This window comes from Elephantulus edwardii, unplaced genomic scaffold (assembly GCF_000299155.1).
Source record: "Elephantulus edwardii isolate Elephantulus edwardi_28Jun2011 unplaced genomic scaffold, EleEdw1.0 scaffold00010, whole genome shotgun sequence".
Taxonomy (NCBI): domain Eukaryota; kingdom Metazoa; phylum Chordata; class Mammalia; order Macroscelidea; family Macroscelididae; genus Elephantulus; species Elephantulus edwardii.
In genome coordinates, this window is record NW_006399760.1 from 806615 (window position 1) to 827067 (window position 20453).

Sequence of the window (20453 nt, forward strand, 5' to 3'; positions counted from 1 at the left end):
AGGAAAATTAGAAATTGTTAAAAAAGAAATGGAACGCATAAATATTGGCATACTAGGCATTGGAGAGATGAGATGGACTGGCATGGGGCATTTCGAGCCGTGGTACTAGGGATATTATATCTAATGTGAGATGGATCATGTCTGAAAGCAGAGAATACCAGAGGAATATCTGTGTTTTGTTGACTATGCAAAGGCATTTGAGTATGTGGATCACAACAAACTGTGACTCAGAAGAATGGGAATCCCAGAACACTTGTTTGTGCTTTTGTGAAACCTATACTTGGATGAGGAGACAGTTGTCAGAACAGAGCAAGGAAACACTGCGTGGTTCAAAATTGGGACAGGTGTATGCTAGGGATGTGTTCTATCTCCATACCTTTTCAATTGGTATACAGAACAAATCATCTGGGAGGTTGGGCTCTATGAGTAAGAATGTGGTATCAGGATTAGAGTAATTCATCAACAATCTACGTTATGCTTGCTTGCCGAAACTGAGGAGAGCCTGAGGACCTTGCTGCAGAAGGTCAAAGAGTACAGCCTTCAACTTGGATTGAAGCTCAACATCAAGAAAACAAAGATTCTCACCACTCGGCCGATTAGCAGCATCATGATAGACAGTGAAGAGATTGAGATTGTTAACAGCCTCAGTTTGGTTGGCTCTGCAGTCAACATTCTTGGTACCAGCAGCCAGGAAATTTTTTTTTTTTAAAATCGCCTTGGGAAAGTCTGCTGTCTCCAGAGGACTAAAGAACAACGATGTCAGTTTGGAGACTAAGATGTGCCTGATCCAGGCCCCAGTCTCGTCTCCACAATTACTTTCTATGCATCAGAAAACTAGACAGTGACTACAGATGATAGAAGAGTTGATGCCTTTGAGCTGTAGTGCTCGAGAAAAGTACTGAATATACAATGTACTGCTAGGAGAATAAACAGGTTCATCCTGGAGAGGATACAACCAGGCTGCTCCTTGAGGCAAGGAAGCTCCATCTGACATGCTTTGGGCGTGTTGCAGGGAGGGAACAGTTCTTAGAGAGGGATATTATGTTTGTGAGGGTGGAGGGACAGAGCAAGAGAGGAAGACCCTGGATGAGATAGATTGACTCAGTAATGGGAGTGGGTGTGTCAGAGAGGAAATGGTTGCCTCAGGATAGAGCAGGGTTCAGAGTTGTACCTAAGGTTGGTATGAGTTTGCAAACAACTGACAGTTGTTTGCAACAACAACTAACTTTTTTGAGTAATTGCCCAATTATTTCCACAACAATTAACTTTTTTGAGTAATTGCCCAATTATTTCCACAAACAGTTTCATTTTACATTCCCATCAGCAATATATTTGGGTTCCAGGTTTTCTGTATCTTTCTCAAGACTTATGATAACAGCCATTCTGGGGATTGGCAGATGTATTGGGTATGAAGTGGTATCTCATGTAGCTCTGTTGTCATATTCTGTACGGAGCTGAATCCCGTTGATAATCCAATGACTACACCTCTCTTGTGCTTCACATCCGCCATTAGATCCAATGCGAGAAAGAGAAACTTTCCCTTCTACCACTTACAGCTGTGGGAAAACTGCTAGAGTCTCCTATGAGTCAGTTCAAACTTGTCAGAGATGAGTTTGAAGTTTGTTGATTTTTTTTAAAATTTCTCCCCCCCCCTTTTCTTTATACAGCTAAAAATATTGAACATCTTTTTGTGTGTTTTTTGGCCAATTGTATATCTTTGGTGAAAGGTCTATTCAAATCCTTTGACCATTTTTTTCTATATATTGCTGTTTGATTGTAGGAGTTCTTTATTAAATACTTAACTGATAATGTGGTCTTCGGAAGTTTTCTCCTAGTCCTTAAGTTACCCTTTCAGTTTGTTGTTTGGATTTCTTTTTTTAAAAAAGAAGGTTGGGGGTTTTTTTTTTTTTGGTTTTTTTTAATTTACAACAACTAAATAATGCTGTAGCATATGGTAGATTCCACCTACTCACTGTCCTTTCCCAGTTGCATCTACAGGCAAGTATGTATTTTTAAGGTTATCTGAATCTTATGTTGTTCTTTTGAGGTTGTTGTCAACATACATTAAACTGAAAAAAAAATTGCTGACACATTCTCAGTTTTCCAAATTGATGCACAGCCCTCAGTATGTGCTAAAACATCATCAGAATTCCTGTAAAATGAATAGTTTTTAACATAACACACCCTAAAAGAAATTTTGCTTTGTTAAGTATTCTGTAACAGCAGTTTTTAATAGTGTTTAGTATGACCTCTAAAAGTGATTGAGAATTTTGTGGAGTAGTTTTCTGGTTGTCATGGTGATACTGTTATTATGTGCCATCAACTTGACTCTGCCTCTTAGTGATTCTAAGAAGCTGTGCTGAAATCCAAAGGCACAAGATTCAAATCCATCAGCTGCTCTATGGAAGAAGTATGGGCAGTCTCCTTGCATGTGATTAACTGCCTCTGAAAACCCACTGGCAGGTCAGCTGTGATTTAGTTCCGACTCAGTGGTACACAACAACACCACCACAACATAGTGATTCTATAACACAACCTCCTTATTGAAAATGAAGAGGACTTGAAACACTTGTTGCAGAAGATCAAAGAATACCCAGCCTTCAGTATGGTTTGTATCTCAATGTCAAGTAAACAAAAATTCTTACCACTGGACTGATAGGCAACATTGTGATAAATAAAGATTGAAACTGTCAACAACTTCATCTCACTTGGATCCACAGTCTGCACTATCTTTCTCATTTTATTGTGTTATTATTCCTATGTTTGCTGATGATCTGGTTGTTTCAAGGGAGGCAGAAAGATTTTGTGATCAAGCTGCTATGTTTAGGAGTATGATTAGTGATAACCTTACCATAGGGTGTTGGAAAATGTTTGCAGTGTTTCTGGTTGCTACAACCACTTTGTGTGCTGGCTGTTAGGGCCTTTCTTACTGCTTTTGGGGGCTGTGAAGTCTAGACAATGTGCGCTCCTCACAACTTCTGCTGTGCTTAACCCATCACTCTAGCCAGTAAATCATTCCATCTCATTAGGGTCTCCCTACATGGCAGTGACCCTCTACTTTTCCTGTGATGTCATTTTTCAGAGACTAGCTAGCTGTTCCTGATGCCCAAAGAGAGTGAGATGAAGTCTCACAATCCTTTCTTCTAAGGAACGCTGGCTTAACTTCTTCCAAAAGAGATTTGTTTGTTCTTTTGGCAGTTCATGATATAGTTCATATTCTTCACAAGCACCACTATTCGAAGACATCAGTTCTTTGGTCTTCCTTATTCATTGTCCAACTTTCATATGTATATGAAGCAGTTGAAAATACTGTGGCATGCTTAATAACACAATTGGAGAGAATGTTTAACAGAGGTTGTTTGAAAATGTTTGAGATTTTTTTTTTGGTTGTTAGAGCCATTGACTAGTGTATTTGTGGTTAAGGTCTATAGATTAGATCAGTTAAACTACTTCCATACATGATCCCACTTAGTGGAGCCCGTTTTTAGAAAAAACTAAACTAAGACTCATCAACAACCTGCGTTATGCAGATGACACAACTAAGGAGGACATGAGGTGTTTGCTGCAGAAGTTTAAGTACTATAGTCTTCAATATGGATTGAAGCTCAGCATTGAGAAAACAAAGATTCTCACCACTGTTGCAATTAGTAACTTCATGATGTACGGAGAAGAAATTGAGATTGTGGATAACTTCAGCCTTCTTGGTTCCACAATCAACACCGTTGGCACCAGCAGTCAGGAAATCAGAAGACAAACTGCAATGGGGGAAATGTTGTCAAGGACCTCTCTAGAGTACTAAAGAGCAAACATGTCAGACTGAAGACTAAGGTGTGCCTGATCTAGGCTAAGATCTTTGCAGTTACTTGCTATGCATCTGAGAACTAAACAATAACTAAGAATGACAGAAGAAGGATAGGTGGTTTTGTGCTGTGGTGCTGGAGAAGTGTGTTGAACATTCCATGGACTGCAAGGAGAACAAACAGGCCTATCTTGGAGAGTGTGAAACCAGACTGCTCCCTAGAGCCAAGAATTTTGCGCCTCCATCTCATACTTTGGGCATGTGCCCCAAGGGACCAGTCCTTGGAGAGGAATATCATGCTTGGAAGGGTAGAGAAACAGCTCAGGAGAGGAAGACCAAGGATGAGATAGAATGATTCAGTAACTCGAGAAATGGGATCAGGTCTGTCGGAGACAATGAGTTTGGCTCAGGATAGGGCAGGTTTCAGAGCTAATGTACATTGGGTTGCAATGAGTCACAGGTGATTTGATGGCACAAAACAACAACAGCAACATGTATTATTAGGAGGGGTTAGTCCTTGGAAAAAGACATTGTACTGGAAAAGGTCAACTTTCTGGTGCTTGTCAGCAAACTAATGCATATAGGCAGCCTCACTTTATCTCAGCCTTTTACATATACTTGTTGCTGTTAGGTGCCATCAAGTCAAGTATGACTTATAGCGATCATGAACAAGAGATATGACCCCTGTCCTACCCTGTGCCTTCTTCACAGTCTCTGACACACTTGAGCCTATTGCTGTAGTTTCTGTGTTAGTGCGTCTAATTGAGGGTCTTTCTCTCTTTTGCCATCCCTCCATCTTTTTAAGCATGATTCCCCTCTCCAATAATAGCCTCTCCTAACCACATGCTCTAAGTATGTGAGGTGAAGCTTTGTCATCTTTGCCTCCCAGCAACCCTCTGGCTGCATCTTATCCAAGACATAGCTGTTTTTTCTTTTTGAAGTGTATGGAATATTCAGTACTTTTTCCGGCATCACAGTTCAAAGACATCAGTTCTTCTTCTGTCCTCCTTATTCATTGTCCAACTCTCAGAAGCATAGCAAGAGATTAAAAAGACAATGGCTAGATTCAGATCTTACTCTAACATCAACAACCTAACACCATGCACCTCAGTAATGTCTCAGGATCTCCTGACTACTTGTACCAAGATGAAGTCATTGATAGTTTCAGTCTTTTCTCTATTTATCATAACTGGTCCAGTGGTAATAATTTTTGTTTGCTTAATGTTGAGATGCAATCTGTGTAATCTTATTAAGCAAGTGCCTCAATTCCTATTTGCTTCCAGCAAAGTTGTATTATCAGCCTAATGCAGATTGTTGATGAGTCTTTCTCTGATTCTGGTGTCACATTCTTCTTCATAGAGTCCAGATTCTCAAATCATTTACTCAGCATATAGATTGGATAGGTATACAGAATGGTTACAATCCTAGCACACACCTTTCCTAATTTTAAACCATTGCATGTTCCCTTACTCTGTTGGCACAACAGCCTCTTGGTCTAGGTATAAATTTTGTATGAGCACAGTTAAGTGCTCTGGGATTCCCATTCTTCTCAGTGTCACCTGTAGTTTGTTATGATCCACACAGTCAAATGCCTTTGTTGTTGTTGTTAGGTGGCATCAAGTGGAGTATGACTCATAAGCAACCCTATGAACAAAAGATCTGAACCCTGTTCTATCCTGTGCTATCCTCACACTCCCTGACACACAAAAGCCCAATGTAGCAGTCACCATGTCAGTCTACCTGGTTGAGGGTCTTCCTCTCTTTCTCAAACCCTCCCCCTTCCCAGCATCATGTCCCTCTCCAAGTAATAGCCCCTCCTAGCAACATACCCAAAGTATATAAGTCAAAGCCTCATCATCCTTGCCTCTAAAGAGCACTCTGGCTACACCCTCACCAAGAGGAAAATGGCTTTGCAGAATCAATAAAATACAAATACGCATTCTTCTGGTATTCTTTGCTTTCAGCCAGGATCCATCTGACAGTGATATCCCTGGAGCCACAGCCTCTTTTAAATCCAGCTTGAGCTTCTGGCAGTTCTCTGTCTATGTACTTGTGGTTGTTTTATAATGTTTTTCAGCCATATTTTTCTTACATATGCTTAGATACTTTTTTTATAATTGATAAATGTTATATAGTCTTATGGTACATTCACACAATGGAATACTTCATGCAGGAATAATGATTTTATAAGTTATTACCTAACTTGGGAGGGACTGGAGAGCATTATGCAACATGAACTAACTCAGTCCCACAAGGACAAATATTGTATAAAACCATTATTGTAGAATGAGTATAAGGATCCAAGAGGGATGGGAGAAGGATGAGGATGTGCAGGGAGAGGGGAGGATTAATCATGGGATTGTACAAGTTGATGGGTGGGGTGGTGAGGAAAATTGGAAGTCTATATTCTCAAAAACAATGTATTCAAGTTTTGTAAATAAACTAGTATAAAATTTTTTAAAATAAAATTAATTTTTAAAAAACATAAGAAATGATAGTGAAAATACTGCCTATGGCTCCTGACATTTAAAAGGAAGTTCCTAATTCATTATGAGTCTGTTCTGTAAACCATTGTTAATCGGTTCCAATATAAGTCAGATCCTGTTTTTATTTATTTATTTTACATTTATTATTTTTAAAGTTTCCATTATTGTAGCTTTTTAATACTACTGTCATTATAATTTTGGTCTTGTCTTAGTGGGTTGGAAATATTACACATTAATAACTGCTATTGAAATCTAAGAATGTTAGTATCAGCCAATTACATGCTGCAACATTGTTAGACGTATATATTATTATTGGTAAAATGTACCCAAAAAGTCCTAAATAAAGATAAATTATGTTCTTGTTCCACCATTTTGCTTAGCTACATGTTTTTCTTCTGTTCTTACAGATATTTTGGTAGAAGACCACAATGGGATTGTAGAGGGGCATCAAATCTTAATGAACTTCATCAGCTACTAAGTGATATAATGATTAGAAGATTAAAGAATGAAGTTTTAACCCAGCTACCTCCTAAAATTAGACAGCGCATTTCATTTGATCTTCCAGCAACAGCAGCCAAGGTGAGAACCTTTGTTTGATTTGTACTTATTATGCTATTGTTGTGTGCCATCAAGTCAGAATTGACCCACAGCTGACCCTTCAGCAGGTTTGCAGAGGCAATTAATCACATGGGAGAAGATCAACCATCCTTCCATGTAGAAAGTAGTAAATTTGAACCGTGTGACTTCAGGTTGCAAGTACAGATCCTTATTGTTGTTGTTAGATGCCATCAAGTCAAGAGGGACTCATATTGACTCTTTGAGCAACAGAGATGGAAGATGTCCTATTCTAAGCCATCCGCACAATCTCTGACACACTCAAGCCTATTGCTGCAGTCACTATGTCAATCCACCTTGTTGATCATCTGCCTCTCTTTTGCTGTTTCTCCACCTTTCCAGCATAATGTCCCTCTCCAAGGAAAAGCCTGTCTTACCAACATGCTAAAGTATATAAGATGAAGCTTTATCATGTTTGCTTCAAAGAAACTCTTTGGCTGCACCTTCTCCAACATTATTCTCCATCATTAGTGAGGTGCAATGGTATCAGTTTGAGGACTAAGGTGTACCTGACTCAGGCCATGATCTGGTATAGATAGATTCTTAGTCATATTTAAAATAACTTTAAGTTATATCCTCAAGATTGTTTGTATTCCAATATTCCACAGAAGGAAAAGTCTACTATCTTAAAATAGGCTTGATTAATAGAGCATATAAATTGGTTTCTAGGTATCATTTCAAGAAGAGAGCAAGAAGAATTTCATTTTTGTCCTCAAATGTATGAAAGGGTACAGTATCCTAGTGGTAAAAAACTATTTCTGCTGAATATTGGAGAAGCAGTGAAATAGCAGTAAGGAATATATAAATTTAGTGTTAAAAATGCCCTGGTATCCTAATGAGTTCTGCCACCATCCCAAAGGCAGGTAGTTCAAAAGAACAAACTGCTCTGTGAAAGAAAGAGGGGCAATCTCTCCTGTGTGATTTAGTCTTTCTGAAAGCCCAATATGGGACCAGAAATCTATATTTGTTCCCATCCCAAAGAAAGGTGACCCAACAGAGTGTGGAAACTATAAAACAATATCATTGATTTCACATGCAAGCAAGATTCTACTGAAGATTATCCAAAAATGACTCGAACAGCATATCAGCAGAGAACTACCTGAAATCCAGGCTGGGTTTAGAAGGGGTCGTGGTACTAGGGATCTTGTAGCTAATGTTAGATGGATCTTAGCTGAAAGCAGGGAATACCAGAGGAATGTATATCTGTGTTTCATTGACTATGCAAAGGCGTTTGACTGTGTGGATCATAACAAACTGTGGCTGACTCTGAGAAGAATGGGATTCCCAGAACACTTGATTGTGCTAATGAGAAACCTATACTTGGACCAAGAGTCAGTTGTCAGAACAGAGCAAGGAAACACTGCATGGTTCAAAATTGGGAAGAACATACACCAAGGATGTGTCCTGTCTCCATACCTTTTCAACCTGTATGCAGAACAGATTATCCGGGAGGCTGGGCTCTTTGAGGAGGAATGTGGGCTCAAGATTGGTGGAAGATCTATCAACAGTCTGCGTTATGCAGATGACACAACCCTGCTTGCTGAAACTGAGGAGAACCTGAAGCGCTTGCTGCAGAGGGTCAAGGACTGCAGCCTCCAATATGGATTGAGGCTCAATATCAAGAAGACAAAGATTCTCACCACTGGGCCAATTGGCAGCATCAGGATGGATGGTGAAGAGATTGAGATTGTTCACAGCTTTAGTTTGCTTGGCTCCACAGTCAACCTTCTTGGCATCAGTAGCCAGGAAATTAAAAGGTGTATCACGATGGGAAAGTCTGCTGTTAGGGACCTCTCCAAAGTACTGGAGAGCAATGGTGTCTCTCTGGAGACTAAGGTGTGTCTGATACAGGACATGGTCTTTGCAGTCTCTTGTTATGCATCAGAGAGTTGGACAATGACCAAGGAGGATAAAAGGAGAATTGATGCCTTTGAGCTGTGGTGCTGGAGAACAGTATTGAGGGTACCATGACTGCTAGGAAAACAAACAGATTCATCCTGGAAAGGGTTAAACCGGGTGGCTCCTTGGGGGCAAGGATTCTTAGGCTCTGTCTAATATACTTTGGACATGTTGTGAGGAGATACCGGTCCTTGGAGAAAGACATTATGCTTGGTAAGGTGGAGGGACAGCGCAGGAGGGGAAGGCCCTCTATGAGGTGGATTGATTCAGTGATGGGGGTAATTGGGATAGGAGTGTCAGAGACAGTGCGATTGACACAGGACAGAGCAGAGTTTAGGGCTATTGTATATAGGGTCGCTATGAGTCGCAAGTGACTCAAGGGCGCATAACAACAACAACAGAAGTCCATTCCAACTCAGCAATGAGAGAATAATTAGGAATGTGAAATCTGTATCATTTGTGATATTACGAAGAAAGTTTTGTTGTTTTGCTCAGATTTTTTAAAAGTGTGAAATAGTTATTTCCTAGAATAATCACAGCATATTCTCTGATCGTGTTATAAGATGTGAAAGTCATTGTATCAGGAAGCTAAACCTGTGTTTTACTTAGTTCTTATGTTGCATTTACTTTTAGAGAGACTTTTTTTGTGTTGGTTTTTTTTTTAATTTCTTCAGATTTGGACATGGTTTTTCAAAGTTGTTGCATTGCCGTATGTCAAAAGCTTCCAACTTTGTAAGCAATGTTCTGTGAACATTGAGCAATACATTATTTCTAAACTTAGAATGATCAGGTTTTCTGGATATACTGCTTTATCGTTGTTAAGTGCCGTAGAGTCGCAGGCAACTCATAGTGACCCTATGAAGGAGAGTCCTCAACGCTTGGGTGTCTTTCATCCTCTCTCAAGGTTCATAGGGTTTCCGGAGGCAAGCTATTATGGGAGTGGATGCCACTCCTCCTTCCAAGCTTGTTTTAATCAAGGAGCTCCACCCCACTTTCTGTCCACATTGGGTAACCGACCATTTAACGCATTTGACACATCAGTGTCACAGTGTTCAGCCTCACAATAACCGCAAGTTACTGCTGTACGGCAACTTGTACATCAGGGGTATACGACCTAGAGGAATGTCTGAACAAAAACAATGAAAGACAGGCCTGAGGGCCGCAGATTAAAAGTCATCCACCTTTGACTTGGTAGCATCACTTTCTGTCCACTAGGCCAGCTAATCTCTCTCTATGTTGATGTTATTGTTGTTAAGTGGTTACTAGTTCTTTAAGAGCCGGCATTAATGTACGATCAAGAACAGCCTATTTAAATAATTATAACTAACTCATAGCTGACCTTCCATCAGCTTTTCAGAGCTATAAATCACATGGGACCACTGGCTGCGTGTGGATCGGAGCCAGCAGAAAGGTGTATCTTTTGAGCTAGCAGCACAATTCCCTAGAAGCTAGGCCACCAGAGCTCTCTAAACTAACAGCAGAGACAGAAAATAACATGTACTAAAGAAGAAAGACACTCTTCTAAAGCCTTCAGCTCCCGAAGTGGAAAAGGTGCCTCGGGTAGAAAGAAAAAGAAAATGAAAAGGCAATAAATGATCATTTTTATTATCTAAATATTATTTTATATAAATATATATTATTATGATATAAAATGGCAATAATTTTATTTAGCTAATATCCCATTGACACCAAAAGAACAAACATATTTCTTGAAAGTGCCACCAGAATGCTCCTTGGAGGAAAAGATGGCAAAGCTTCATCTTACATACTTTGGGCATGTTGCTAGGAGAGGCTATTTCTTGGAACGGGACATAATGCTTGGAAAGGTTAAGGGTCAGTGAAAGAGAAGAAGATTTTCAATCAGGTGGATTGACACAGTGACTGCCACAATGGGCTCTAGTGTGTCAGGAAGTGTGAGGATGGCACAGGACAGGATATGGTTAAGATCTACTTTATATAGGGTCACTATGAGTCTTTCTCATCTTGATGATAGAATCTAACAACAATAATATTCCTCAGGCTTTTACCTGTATTAAAAAATTCTTATCTTTTTATAAAAATATATTTCTTGGAGAGCTCTGGTGACCTAGTGGCAAGAAGCTGCACTACAATCCCTGTTCGAATCCACCAGATGCACTCCCAGGGAAGGAGGGACAGTCTTCTCCTGTACTAGTCAGATCTGATTTGACAGTACACACACACACAAATAATAAAATAAAAATTAAAAAAAAACACATATATATTTCATTCATTTACATTTCCACCAACCTGCTTTCTTATATATTTAGCATGGTTTTTCTGCCCAGATGTTTCTCTTTAAGAGGAAGCTCTATTTGTTTGATTCTTGTTATCAAAAGGGGCTTGGTTTATACTCATAGTTTCATCATTGGTTTCCGTCATTAACATGAACATGTGATTGGCTTAGCCTCTGCACTGATGATTTTAAATAAACATGTTGGCAACTTTGAGAATTTTTTTTCATCTTTTCTTGTTGACTTTTTAAAAAAATGTTATTTCTAAAGTAAAATTGATCTGACATCTTCGTGAATTTCCTCTTCCTATTGTTAAGTATCAACAGATAGAAAATGTAGGACATAATTTAATGTTGCGTTAAGTGTTCTTTTCTTTATGCCCTGTATTTGTGAATCTGGTTATTTTTACCCCCATATAGGAAATGAATAGCAGTTTTGAAGAATGGGAGAGATTAATGAGAGTTTCAAATTCAAGGGATATCGAAACTGGGAACGACTCTTTTCAAGTTATGGGATTGATTACTCGCATGTTTAAACAAACAGCTATTGCCAAGGTACTTTTTGGACTATACTGTATTTTACTTGATAGGAATTGTTTAATGCATTGTTGTTATTTTACTTAAAGAGTTTATGTGTGTAAAGCAATGTATCTTTGCTACTTAATTTTTAACTTTATTATGGAAAAACTCAGACATACTCAAGCATATTGTGCCTATCTATTTACCCTTTCTAAAGATAAAGGTAATAGTACTTCACTAGGTTATGACTACAGTCAATCTTTTTATTTAAGAATTTGAGACTATCCTATCTTTCTTATTTTCTCTGTTATTTGTTTAAGGGGAAAATTAGCTCTAGAATTTTTATTTTTAATTTATTATTTTTTTCTGTTAATGGCTTTATGGCCACTTTGAGTTCTTTTAGTACTGGTTTTTGATCACCCAACACTTCTTGAAATGAATCCATGTCGATCAGCTCTTTTTGGTATGGTTTGTTTTGGTTCTCATATCCTTCCATCTCCCTATGATACTTCCTACATCATTGAATATGTCCCCCAGAGAATCCTTCAGTATTGCCACTTGAAGTCTGACCTTTTACTTCAGTTCTTGTTCCATCTTGAAAAATGCTGAGCATGATCTTCCCCTTGGTTTTCTAACTCCATTTATTTGCACCTTTTGTTATACTTTCTGTTGTCTTCTTGAAATGCCTTTGATGCGTGTTCAAATATCTTATTTCATCATTTATTGTATAGTTTCTACATTCAAGAGCAAGTTTCAGAGTCTCTTCTGACATGCCTTTTGCAAAGTTTTTTATTTATTCACCATTTTCTTAATAATCTGTTGCTTTCTTCGTATATTAACATCTTTAATGTCATCGCATAAGTAGTCTAGTCTCCAGTGATTAGTCTTAGTGGTTTATAAGTTGAAGTGGGACAAACTGAGGGTCATAATTCTGAATCCCTTGGACTTATTTAATTTTCTTCAGCTTCAGTTTAACATTAATGACAATCTCAATAATGCCATTTATTAATAAAATATTCCTGATGAGTGTTCAAAAATATCAAAATCAGTATATTCAGGGACCTGCCAGAAATTCAAGTTGTGTTCATAGGAGGCTATGGCTAAGGAATATCATTGTTGAAGGTCAAATGTATTTTGACTGAAAGCTGAGAATAACAGAAAGATGTGTACTTATATTTTATTAACTATCCACAATCAACACTCTTGGCTCCAGCAGTCAGGATATCACAAGAAAATTACATTAGAAATCTGCTGTCAGAGACTTCTCAAGAGTGCTGAAGAGTAACAGTGGCATTCTAGAGACTAAAGTGTTTCTGACTCAAACTATGGTCTTTGCACTTACTTGCCAATAGAGTTGGAGAATGATTAAGGATGACAGAAGAATAATCAATGCCTTTCAGTTGTGGTGCTAGAAAAGAGTATTGAACATTCCATGGACCGCCAAGCAAAAAGATAGGTCTGTCCTTGGAAAGGGTGAAACCAGGTTACTACTTAAAGGCATGCATTTTGAAGCTCCATCTCACATACGTTAGGCATGCCATTGAAAAATGACATCATGCTTAGAAGGTTGGAGGCTCAGTGCAAGAGAGGAAGAACCCAGATAAGATGGATTCACACCATAACTGGGGTAATGGGATTAGGCATATTGGAGGCTGTGAGATTGGCCCAGGTAGGGCAGGGTTCGGAGATATTGTGCACAGGGTCACTGAATCACAGGCTACTTGATGGCACATAATACAAACAACAAGTCATTTGTGTGGATGATAATAAAATATGGGTAATATTTTGAAGATTGAAAATCTCAGAACACTTAATTGTGTTAATGCAGAACCTACAACTGAGCCAAGACGTGTTTTTTGGAGAAGAACAAGGGGATACTGCATGGCTTAAAATCAGAAAAATATGTGTGTCAAGGATATGTCCTTTCAGTTTGTTTGCTAAGCAAATAATGTGAGAAGCTCAACTTTGTGAAGAAGAATGTAATAGAAGTGAAAGAAGATTCATCAACAACCTATGTTACGCAGATGACACAATCTTGCTTGCTCAAAGTGAAGAGAACCTGAAACACTTACTGAGTAATATAAAAGCATTCATTATAGAATACATTCAGCATCAAAAAAATAAAATCCCCTCTCTACTGGAGCAATAGGCATTATTATGATAGTTGGAGAAAAATTGAAGTTGTCAATATTTTAATTTTGCTTGAATCCACCATCAACCTCCATGGTAGTAGAAGTCAAGAAATCCATACATAGACAACACAAGTAAATAAGAGGTAGACACATTGGCAAAGAGTAGATAAAACTATATATGCAGATGATAATGGTTGTATACTTAGAAAATCCTAAAGATTCAGCAAGGAAACTACTGCACATAGTTGACCAATTCAGTAAAGTAGCAGGTACAAGATCAACATACAAAAGTTAGTTGGATTTCTCTACAGTGACAAAGAAAATGTAGAAATGGAGCTAAGAAAAACAGTACCAATTAAAATAGCTTATCACGGAAAGAAATATTTGGAAGCAAGTTTAACTAGAGACATAAAAGACCTATACACAGGAACTTTCAACACATTACTACAAAAAAAAAACCAAAAAGAGAACTGTAGAAATACAAAAAAAATACCATGTTCATGGATACGTAAGACTCAGTATCATGAAAAAGGACAATTCTACCTAAGGCAATTTGCAAATTCAGTGTAGTTCCAAAACAAACCAATTCCATTTTTCAACAAGATGGAAAAGACAATTTCCAATTCAATCTGGAATGGAAAGAGACCCCAAATAAGCAAAGCACTACTGAAAAAGAGAAACAAGGTAGGTGACATCACACTCCCTGATCTCAGATCCTGCTACACAGCTGTGGTGGTCAGGATAGCATGGTACTGGTACAACAACAGACACATAGATCAGTGGAATAGAATTGAGAACCCAGAATGCAAGTCTTCCACCTATTGTCATCTGATCTTTGGCAAGGAGATGGAATAAGTTAAGTGGGAAAAGGACAGTCTCTTTAGCAGATAGTGTTGGCATAATTGGAAACCATGTTCAGAATACTTAAGCAAGACCCATGCCTTACACCATACACAAAAACCAAGGTAGATCAGGTACCTGGAAATAAAACCAAGACTATAAAATTAATCAATGAAAAGCTAGGAAGAACTCTAAAATCCCTAATCCATGAAATGAAGTCTTCCAAGCATCATGAAATACCTATAACCATAAGAGAATAAAGTAGATGAATGGAACCTTCTAAGAATCAAATCCTTATGCACATAAAAAAACTCCCAATAGGGTAAAAAAGGAAAGCAGTATACTGGGGGGAAAAATTTGACAATGACATACTTGATAAGGGGCTTTTATCTAAAATGTATTGAATACTCCAGAACCTCAACAAGAAAAAAATAAATGATCCAGTCACAAAATGGTAACAGGATGTGAATAGATAATTCACCAAAGAGGACATTCAGATGACAAACACATAAAGAAATGTTCCAAATCCCTAGATATCAGGGAGATTCAAATAAAAACAACTATGAGATACCATTTTACCCCAGCAACAGTAACAAAGTTCAACAGGGCAGCAAATAACCTAGTGATGTTGTGGGGAAAATGGGAACTCTTTTTACTGCTTATGGGAATGTAAAATGGTACTACCACTATGGAAGGAAGTCTGGCACTTTCCCAGAAAGTTGAAAATAGAAATACCATTTGACTCAGCAATTCTACTGCTAGGAATATACCTTAAAGAAAACAGAGTCACAACTCACACAGATATATGCGCAACCATGTTTACTGCTGCATTATTCACAATAGCAAAAAAGATAGAAACAACCCAAGTGCCCATCAAGAAATGAATGGATAGGAAAAACTATGGTACATCCACACAGTGGAATACTATACAGCATTGAAAAAGAATTGAATAATAAAACATTCCACAACATGGGGGAGCCTTGAGTACATTATGCTAAATGATATGTTAATATATTTCAGTCACAAAAGCATAAATAATGCATAGCACTGCTGTTGTAAAATAGAACAGAGATGGGGAGGTTGGAGAGGGAGTAAGGAAGAGTGGTTAGATAATGAACACTGCATTGGAACAGATGAAGGAAAGAACTGTTTTGCACATCTGTGGTCACTATGAATAGTCTACGACACAACAGCACATAACAACAACAACAAGCATCACCTAGAGAGTGTCTTTTGACCTAGTGGATAGAAAGTGATGATGGTTGATATTAATCTGCGGTCCTCGGGCCTGATTTTAATTGTTTTTGGTCAAATATTCTTCTGAGTAGTATTGCACTGGTCTATCCATTTGCCATACAGAGATAACTCGAGTTTGCTGTGATGCTAAACACTGTGACACTGATGTATCAAAGCGATAATGGTTACCCATGGTGTACAGTGTTTGGTGGAGCTCCCCGATTAAAACAAGCTTGGAAGCAGGAGTAGCATCCACCTCCGAAATAGCTTACTTCTGTAAACTCTACGAACGTGGATAAATGATAAAAGTTATACAGGAGTTCAGGTCTTTCATGGGGTCACTATGAGTTGTCTTTGACTAGACAGCACCTAACAACAACAACAACACAACGTGCATTGTATGTATTAGAATAGTCTAGAACAAGGGATTCATTGTGGGAAAGGCTGTAGGAAGCACAAGAAGGGGGTAGAAAATGTGTAACAATGGATGAATGAATGAATGAATCAATCAATCAATCAATTAAAAGATGTGTTGTGCTGTTCCAATACAGATACCAAATTTGTTTTTCCAGGGGATCCAAAGGGAAATTGTCACGTTTATCTGGAGAGACAAGAGACTCCAAATAAGCAAAACACTTCTGAGAAACAAAAATGAAGTGGAAGGCATAGCACTCCTTGACTTCAAAACCTACTACACAGCAGTAGTAATCAAAACTGGTACAATGACAGGCACATAGACCAATGGAACAGAAATAGTCCCAGCTATTCTAAAGAAGGGTGACCCAACAGAGTGTAGAAACTACAGAACAATATCATTGATTTCACATGCAAGCAAGATTTTACTGAAGATTATCCAAAAATGACTGGAACAGCACATCAGCAGAGAATTGCCAGAAGTCCAGGCTGGGTTTAGAAGGGATTGGGGTACTTGCGATATCGTAGCTGATGTTAGATGGATCTTAGCTGAAAGCAGGGAATAGCAGAAGAATATCTATGTCTGTTGCATTGATTGTGCAAAGGCGTGTGAGTGTGACTGTGTGGATCTTAACAAACTGTGGCTGACTCTGAGAAGAATGGGAATCCCATTTAATCGTACTAATGCGAAACCTATACTTGGACCAAGAGGCAGTCGTCAGAACAGAGCAGGGTAACACTGCATGGTTCAAAATTGGGAAGGGTGTATGCCAGGGATGTGTACTATCTCCATACCTTTTCAAACTGTATGCAGAGCAGATTATCCGAGAGGCTGGGCTCTATGAGGATAAGTGTGGCATCAGGATTGATGGAAGATCTATTAACAATCTGTGTTATGCAGATGACACAACCCTGTTTGCTGAAACTGAAGAGGACCTGAAACACTTACTGCAGAGGGTCAAGGACTGCAGCCTTTAGTGTGGACTGAGGCTCAATGTCGAGAAGACAAAGATTTTCACCACTGGACCAATTGGTAGCATCAGGAGGGATCACGAAGAGATTGAGATTGTTAACAGCTTCAGTTTGCTCGGCTCCATGGTCAACACTCTTGGCACAAGCAGCCAGGAAATAAAAAAATGTATTGCGATGGGAAAGTCTGCTGCTAGGGACCTCTCTAAAGTACTCAAGAGCAACGGTGTCTCTCTGGAGACTAAGGTGCGCCTGATACAGGCCATGGTATTTGCAATCACTTGTTATGCATCAGAGAGTTGGACAATGACTAGGGAGAATAGAAGGAAAATTGATGCCTTTGAGCTATGGTGCTGGAGGAGCGTGTTGAATGTACCCTGGACTGCCAAGAAAACAAACAGATTCATCCTGGAGAGGGTTAAGCCAGGCTGCTTCTTGGAGGCAAGGATTCTGGGGCTTCGTCTGACATACTTTGGACATGTTGTAAGGAGAGACAGGTCTTTAGAGAGGAACATCATACTGGGTAGAGTGGAGGGACAGCGCAGGAGGGGAAGACCCTCTATGAGGTGGATTGATTCAGTGACTGGGGCAGTCGGGATGGGTGTTTCAGAGACATAGGGTCGCTATGAGTCACAAACAACTCGATGGCACATAACAACAACAACTTCTCTGGTCACCTGATATTTGACAGGGAAATAAAACCTATCAGTAGGGGAAATGACAACATCTTCAACAAATAGTGCTGGCAAAACTGTACTTCCACCTACAGAAAACTGAAACAGGATCCACATCTCACACTATACATAAAAGTTAGCTCAAGGTGGATCAGAGACCCAAACGTTCATAAGAGATAAATTGAGACCAAGCTTAGAAGCCTTTAAGCTTGAGATATATATATAAGCTATCAGATCAAGGGCTTGGCAATTGTAGATAGGTGTTGAAAGGGAGTAGGTGGGAGTGGAAGGGGTTGCTGGTGGATAGTGGAGCAGGAAAATAAGTGGGTCAAGACACTTATGTCAAGGGTGGGGACAACACTGAACCTAATCGTTAATTCCACAATTGGGAAATATCCTTCATCTGCTTTTTCCATAAAATGTTTGTCTGTCAGATACTTCTCTAAAACTTAGCATTCCAATTAAGACGGACTAGGAAGGATTGACCATTTACTTCCAAAATAGCAGGCCTCTGAAAACACTATGTACATCAAACACATATAGAGTAACCAATAGGGCAACTGAGGCGGAGTTTTCAAGTATGGAAATACAAAGGAAGAGGAATAGTTGTTAAGCAGTCACTGGTGATTGGAACATGGAATGTGAGGACCATGAATGTAAGAAAATTGGATATTGTTAAGGAAGAAATGGAACACATAAATATTGACATCCTAGGAATTATGGAGATGAGATGAACTGGCATTGGACGTTCATATGGTCTATTACCCTGGAGATGAAAAGGTGAGGAAAAATGGGGAAACTTTCATAGTCAAAAAAGTCATATCTAGATTTGTCTTGAAATACAGTATCGTCAGTGACAGGATAATATCCATACAGTATAAAGAGACTGCCAAATACAGCCAGAAATGCACAATATGAAGAGGATAAAATTGATGAATGGGACCATCTAAAGATTAAATCCCTGTGCACATCAAAACCTTTTCCACCAGGGTGAAAAGAAAACCTACCAACTAGGGATAACAATTTGACAATACCACCTCATACAAGAGTCTCATAACAAAAGTTTACATAATACTTGTAAGCAGAAGACTGATAACCCAGTTACAAAATGGGCAAAAGACATGGAAAGAATTTTCTCAGAGGACGGTATTCAGATGGCCAACAGACACAAAGACATGTTCAAAATCACTGGCTATAGGAGAGATGCAAATCAAAACCTCAATGAAATACCATCTCACTCCAGTAGCAATGGCAAAGTTTAACAGTACACCAAGTAATAAATGTTGAAGAGGATGTGGTGAGAAAGGAACAACAAACATTGTTGGTGGGATTGTAGAATGTTACAACCACTCTGTATGGCAGTTTGGCACTTCCTCAAGAAACTGAACATAAAAATTCCATATGACTCAGCTATTCCACTGCCTGGAATATTCTCCAAGAAAATGAGAACTGAGGCTCAAATGGGGACTTGTACACCAATGTTCATAGCAGCATTATTTACCATCACAAGAACGTGGAAACAGCCCAGATAGCCAACCACAATTGAATGGGTTGAGAAATTATGGTACATTCACACAATGGGATATTATGTGGCACACAAGCAATTATTTTGTAAATTACTACCTAACTTGAGAGCGACTGGAGAGCACTCTGCTGAGTGAATAACTCTATCCCATAAAGACAAATACTGTGTAAAACTATTATTTTAGAATGAGTATGAAGATCCAAGGGGGGAGGGTGGAAGCGGAGGTACGATGATGGGAGGGCGTGAGGATGTTAATTATAGGGTCACACAATTTAATGAGGGTGGTCTTGAAGGAAATGGGAAAGATTCTGTGTAAAAAACCATGTATTTGAAATCTGTAAATAAATAAGTATAAAAAAATAAATATATCTTGGTAAAAAAAAGATGTGTTGCATTGAAGTGAGGGGGTAAAACAAATCTATAGATGTATTCATTACATTGGACAATTCTGCTGTCCTCTTGAAAGTGCTAAAGAATAAGGATGTTGTTTAAGGACCAATGTGGACCTGACTAAAGCCATGGTGTTTTCAATTGTTTCATGTGAACTGAAAATTGAAAAACAAGTAAGGAAACTTGAAGAATAGATATTTTTTAATTATAATATTAGCAAAGATGATTGAATATACTATGAACTACCAGAAGACTGAATGTCTGGTGGAAGAAATGCAGCCAGAGTGCTCCTTATAAGTAAAAATTAAGAGACTGTCTCATTTCCTTTGTGCATGTTGTCAGGCTTTGCTAGTCCTCTAAAGAGAACATGATGCTTGGCAAAGTGGAGGGTCAGCAGAGGAGAGGAAGACTACCACAAGATGGATTGACCTAATGACTGTTATCAGTGAACTTAAGCACAATGGAGATCATGAGGATAGGGCAATACGGGTACAGTTTCAATCTGTTGTTTCAAATAGGGTTTGTATGAATTATTGCTAACTTGATGGCACGTAACAGCAACCATCACCAACCACAACAATTAAGATCTCAGTGTCATATACTTTGCCATGGGGCATTTTGAGTCAGATGACCATATGATATATTACTCTGGAGATGAAAAGACAAGGAAAAATGGGGTTGCCTTCATAGTAAAAAAAGTAATT

At 38.7% G+C, this 20453-nt stretch overlaps 1 protein-coding gene across 1 annotated transcript in view; it reads left to right on the forward strand.

Annotated features, from left to right (window-relative positions):
• Positions 1-20453, forward strand: part of ZRANB3 (zinc finger, RAN-binding domain containing 3) — a 185364-nt gene that overhangs the window by 32993 nt on the left and 131918 nt on the right. Inside the window, exons 4-5 of the mRNA XM_006880806.1 lie at positions 6693-6864; positions 11471-11605. Of these exons, the coding sequence (XP_006880868.1) occupies positions 6693-6864; positions 11471-11605 (307 nt within the window). The remainder of the gene's footprint in view (positions 1-6692; positions 6865-11470; positions 11606-20453) is intronic.